This window comes from Pteropus medius, unplaced genomic scaffold (assembly GCF_902729225.1).
Source record: "Pteropus medius unplaced genomic scaffold, Ma_sr-lr_union100, whole genome shotgun sequence".
Classification (NCBI taxonomy): Eukaryota; Metazoa; Chordata; class Mammalia; order Chiroptera; family Pteropodidae; genus Pteropus; species Pteropus medius.
The window spans coordinates 859,931-865,629 of record NW_024344561.1 but is presented as its reverse complement, the minus strand read 5'-3'; the positions used below and the strand labels follow the sequence as shown (position 1 = coordinate 865,629).

Sequence of the window (5,699 nt, the reverse complement as noted above, 5' to 3'; positions counted from 1 at the left end):
CCCACACCTCTCCCTACTGCCTCTTTCCCCCTCCCGGTCTCCCCTTTCCTCTCCTCCACTCTTCTCCCTCTTTGTTCCTCCATCTCTCTCCATCTCCCCCCTACCCCTTCTCCCCACGCTTCCTCCAAGGGGGAGGTAAGGAAGCCTGGGGCCTCAGACTGGGACAGGGGCATGGCTTCTGAAGGTCCCCTGCCCCGTGCAGGTCCTACGGAACATGGTGCACTGTGCAGACCTCAGCAACCCCACCAAGCCGCTGGGGCTATACCGCCAGTGGACGGACCGCATCATGGCCGAGTTCTTCCAGCAGGGCGACCGTGAACGTGAGCGTGGCATGGAGATCAGCCCCATGTGCGACAAACACACGGCCTCGGTGGAGAAGTCTCAGGTACCGTTTCCAAGTGCCAATGGAAGGGAGCAGGCCAGCCTCCCACTCCGTCTTGGCCTGGAGGTCCTGACCTGCCCCTCCACAATGTGAAGTCTTAGTTTGTTTTTTCCTTTTCTAGCTTGATGGGAAATATGCAACATTTTCTTCTCCACAGAACAGCCAGACAGCCTCTGGGCACACCGACCTGTGTTCAGACAGTTCTAACTCATTGGCAGCAACACCACAGCATCAGTAATAATACTTAGCTGGCCTTTAGTTACAGACCTTGTGTCGGTTCAGCCTGTTTCCCATATCGTAACCAGGCCACTGATGTCCCTGATTTTCTGTGGATTTTGAAGCAAGGTGAAATGACTCGTCTTCATTGTGTGCCTGTTTAACAAGAGGGACAGGAACGCAATCTGTTAAAAGATTCAACACTGAAGTGTGAATAAGAGTTTCTCACCCTCCCCACTTCTAGTCTCTTCCTAGTGAGACCCACATTTTCCAGTTCGGTAGTATTCCCTTCCAGGCCAGGGTTACCCGGCCTCAGCTCTGTTGACAGTTGGGGTTGGATCATTCTCCCTGGTGGGGACCTGTCCTGCACGTTGCAGTTTGTTGAGCTGCATCCTTGGCCTCCACCCACTAGATGCCAGGAGCACCTTCCCCTTCCAGGCATTACAACCAAAAATGTCTCCAGACACTTCCAAATGTCCCCTGGGCGTGCAAATCACCCCCCACCTCCCCACTGCCACCCCGATGAAAACCAGTTTCATAGTTTTAGTATGTAGTTATTTTCACAGGCAACTTAGTAGTAATGGTTTGTGGGTTTAGCTTTTTTAAAAATATAAATTGTATCAATATATGCCCATCTTATACAGCTTGTCTTTTTTTCTCAACAATGACTTGGAGATCTGTCCAAGTTCCTACACAAAGATTTAGTTCATCCTTTTTCACTACTGTGTAGTATTCCCACGGATATAGATAGATAATGGTTTGTGTAGTCATTCCCCTGTTGATGGACATTAAAGTGTTCAGGAGTTAGGAATTCACAGTGACTCAAACAAAATAAAGCTTTTTTTTTTTTCTTCTATGTAAGAAAAATTTAGAGAAGGGAATTTGGCTCTCTGGCTCCACAAAGTTGGCAGGTACCCCAGAGCATTCAGTGTTTCTCTTCTACCATCCAAAGCATGGGAGTTCTATCCCCAGAAATGTCTCTTATGGTCACAGATGCTGTTGAAGCTCCAGCCATCCTGGCTACATTCCAGGGAAGAAAGGCCTCTGCCAGCTGAGGCAGCATCCAGCATCTTCCATCTACAGGTGGTCTCATGGCCATCTTCTCTTTGCAAGGGAGGCTGGGAAATGTAATTTTCAGCTGGAAGCATTGTGTCTCCCAAGAAAAATCAAGATTCTGTCAAAAAGGAGGAAAGATGATACCAGGGTGTTAGCCTGCCATGAAGTTATTTCTAGTTTCTCTTTTTTTTTTTTGCAAAAAATGCCACCATGGATATCTGTGGCATACTACATTTCTAAAAAACTTATCCCCAACTGATGTATATATATATATATTGAAGTGTTTCCAGTTTTTGTTTACATCCCATGTAGGTCTTTTTTTCTTACTTATGCAAGAGTTTTTCCAGGGTGGATCTGAAGAAACAAGATTGTTGGGTCAAATAGTGTCAGCATCTTTTAAATTTCATTAGATCCTGCAGCATGGTGGTGCCATCTGCACCAGCAGGCCACGGGTTTACACTGTCTTCCTCTTCCCCCAGGTGGGTTTCATCGACTACATTGTGCACCCGCTGTGGGAGACATGGGCTGACCTTGTTCACCCAGATGCCCAGGAGATCCTGGACACGTTGGAGGACAACCGGGACTGGTACTATAGCACCATTCGGCAGAGCCCGTCACCACCGCCAGAGGAGGAGCCCAGGGGGCCAGGCCATCCACCCCCACCCGATAAGTTCCAGTTTGAGCTGACACTGGAGGAGGATGAGGAGGAGGAGGCATCCTCTGCCTTGGGTGCAGCTGGGGAATGGTCTATGGCCCAGGATACGTCCCCAGCTGAGGAACTGTTGGAGGTCGACGGCCAGGACGCACCCACGGAGGTGGAGGTGGAGGTGGAGAAAGCGCCCTTGACACAGCAAGCAGACAGTGCGGTCTCAGGCCGGGACGAATCCACGTCCCCAGATGCATTCGCACATGCTGTAGGCTGCAGCAGCCCCTCTGCCCTTTCTCCTGAGAGCCCTTATCTGCCTGCCTTGAGGACCCTGCCTACTCGAGAGGAGGCCCCGGGCCTCCTGGGCCTCCCCTCCATGGCGGCCGAGGTGGGGGCCCAGAAAGAGCAACAGGCTGCCAAGAGGGCGTGCTGTGCCTGCACAGGGACATCCAGCGAGGAGCCACCCACAGTCCCAGCTCCTGGCAGGTGGGGGTCTGCTGGAGGCCCTATCTGAGCCACAGCCCCTACATTCTTTTGCCCTCCCTGCCTCCCTTCATCACCATCACCCCCCAACTGCCTCCTCCACTGCCTCTAAGACTCTTGGGCCTCCTGAGAAAAAAGAAAACAGAAAAGTGGGTTTTTTTCTCTTTTCTTTTTTTCCCCTTTCTCCCCACCCCCACCCCCACCCACGGGGCCTCCATTAGGAGGTGGGGCCTGGGGAACCAGGGGCTGAGGTCCTGGAAGGGGTTTTATTTTTGGAATTTTAATTGTTACATTTTTAGAAAAAGAAAAAAAAAAGGAAAAAAAAAACACACACACACAGGATGAAACACGGCAACTGTAGATGCTCCTGTTCCTGGCTCCCCTCATCCATCTCCAACCTCACCCCCAAAACCCAGGTCCCAGGCTCAGTCTTCCAGCCTCTTCTGGCTCTCCGCCCGGGCCCAAGCAGGCACAGGGTCTCCCTCCAGGCTCTCCTGAGTTTGGGAGGGTTCCTAGAACCCAGCCAGGAATAGCCATTCTGGGCAGGGCCTGGTGGGGGGGTCAGGGTGAGAGGCCCCAGTTCCAGCCCCTCTCAGGCTCGATGCCCTCCCCCATCCAGAAGTCTTCCGCCTCATTTTGCACAAACCTGGCAATACCGACTCGAGGATGGGCACAGCAATGCTGTGAAATTTAGGATGCTGGGAGGAGAGGGTGTTGGAGGGATATTCACACCACCAGCCTGGGGTCTGAGGTTTTAGGAGGGCCTGATCCTCCCTCCACTTGCCGCCCCCTTCCTTTCCACTTTGGGTTCTGTTTGAATTTTTTCCGTTTGGGGGGGCACGGCTCTGAGCTGCACCCCCTCCCAGCTGCTTCTCCTCTTGTTTCTGCCTTAATGATTCCCCGTAGGAGAGGGGCTTGCAGTGGCTCCCACCTGCACCTTGGGTGGGGCGGGGCCAGGCCCAGAGCCCCCATCCTAGGTAGCCCCTAAGCCTCCTCCTGTCATCCTCCCCAACCCTTTGCCCTAGGAGGAAGCAATAATGGTGTACACCCACATTCCCTTTCTGGGCATCCCTTCCTACTCTGGCACCAAAGTCATTTATCCTTTGTCCCCACTTAGCCAAGCTTCCTTGTCTCCCCTTAGCTATCCCCCCTAGCAATACGACAGACAAATGAAAGGCCATTTTTCTCCAAGCCATGGGGGACTGTTTGGAAGGAAAGACTCCCTCTGTCCCCTCTCCTCTGCCCCCCAGCAGCTGGTTCTGCAGCTGGACAGGGCAGGGCCTCTCTCTCTCATCGCCCCCAACCCTCCAATTCTGAGCACATGGTACTGTAGCCTCCTCTCCCCACAGCCTTCCATCTGTCTGTCCAGCCCACTGGGGAGTACCACCTGCTCCCACCCCCATGACGCTGTACAGGGTTCATTTTTGTAGTGAAATTAGTTTCTGTCCCAGCCAGCAACCAGAGTGGGCCTTTTTTTTTTTTTTTTTTTGGTTTTCTTTCTTTTGTACATATTGTAAGGTTGGTTTGTAAATTATTCTACAGAGGCAAAAAGGGAAAATAAACTTGCCCTTTCCCTGCTGACCCAATCAGGGGAAGGAGGGGTGGGGGTCTCCCAGAGGGAGTGTCCCCATTCCCGCTGTACTATACAAACTGTACCATAGACCCCGAAAGGGTGGGCTCAGTGCTGTTGTTTGATGGGGAGTAGGTTCATCTAGGGGGTGAGGGCTAGGCAGAGCCTGCCCTTCTCCCCACCCCAGGGCCAGGCGTGACTGGCATCTGTTGAGATGGACCCACACCCTCAATCAGGGCTCCTCTCTCCAGGGGGGCACAGGACCCCCATGAGCTGCTTGAGTGTTGTCCACTTTGACGATACATCAGTCAGTCTGTTGATCGAAAATCAATCCTTCGATCTTGTCTCCAATTAAACTGAGGCTTTCACCTACCTTCCTGGCTGATGTGGCTTCCTTTCCCACCCTGGTTCTCGGAGTAAGCCTCTCCTGCACTGTCTGCCTGGGTCGTGGATAGAGGAAGGGGGGTGCTCTGTCCCTACCGCTCCCCAAGCAGATAGAACTTAAGTGGTTTGCCAGGAGATTGGCGGAAGACAGCCTCCAGGCCTGGGTTAGCTCCTGCCACGGGCAACTTCAGGTTGTAAAATGAATGTCGAGACGACGCAGTGTTTGTAGGCCAGCAGACACAGGTAAACCTCCCTTTTCCCACATGGAACATATCTGACGCAACTCTTGGGTTCTTCTTTCACTCCTGGAAACCTCCAGGACGAGGCCTCTACCACCTGTCTGCCAGGTCGTGATGAAAGATCTGGGGTCAAATTCTGCTGTGCAGACATTAAATTTGATTAACAGGCACAAGAGAATTTACACCTGTAAATTCCATGAATTCCCAGCATTCCCTCCATGTTGGTGTTGCAACCACGTTGCATAAAAACAAAACCAAGAAACAATCTGAATATATCAAAGGCAGGATACTGCGTTGCTTCAGGCCTGTAAGCCTTATGGATATCAGATAAGCTGAACCCTCCAAATTAATGACTGGACACAGAATGGGCTTGGATATAAACTGTTTTTCTGACTTATTCATATAAGGTTCGGGAGTGAGTGAGTCTCATTTTAACCAATCTAAATATTTGAATACTGTTAATTCCACCCACGGGAGCCCCTTTTCCCAAACTTTATAAGGCTAATTAACAAGCCCCAGATTTTATTAATCAAAGGGTACTGACATTCATTATGCTAATGAGCAAAACTTCCCATGTGGATAAAGATGTGTATAGGAGAAGCGTTTCTGATGCGGGCTTTCAGATTAGAATACTGGCAGCCTCAAATGTAATAAACAGAGGGACACCCAAATATGCACAGTGTGTAAGTGGTTAAGCACTGTGGTAATCAGCAGGTGTATACA

General features: G+C 51.2%; 1 protein-coding gene across 1 annotated transcript in view; it reads left to right on the top strand.

The window, feature by feature from the left end:
* Positions 1 to 4,726, top strand: part of PDE4A (phosphodiesterase 4A) — an 11,167-nt gene extending 6,441 nt beyond the window's left edge. The window contains exons 9-10 of the mRNA XM_039873219.1: positions 203 to 385; positions 2,134 to 4,726. Coding sequence (XP_039729153.1) covers positions 203 to 385; positions 2,134 to 2,814 — 864 coding nt within the window. The 3' untranslated portion in view covers positions 2,815 to 4,726. The remainder of the gene's footprint in view (positions 1 to 202; positions 386 to 2,133) is intronic.
* Positions 4,727 to 5,699: the final 973 nt, after the last annotated feature.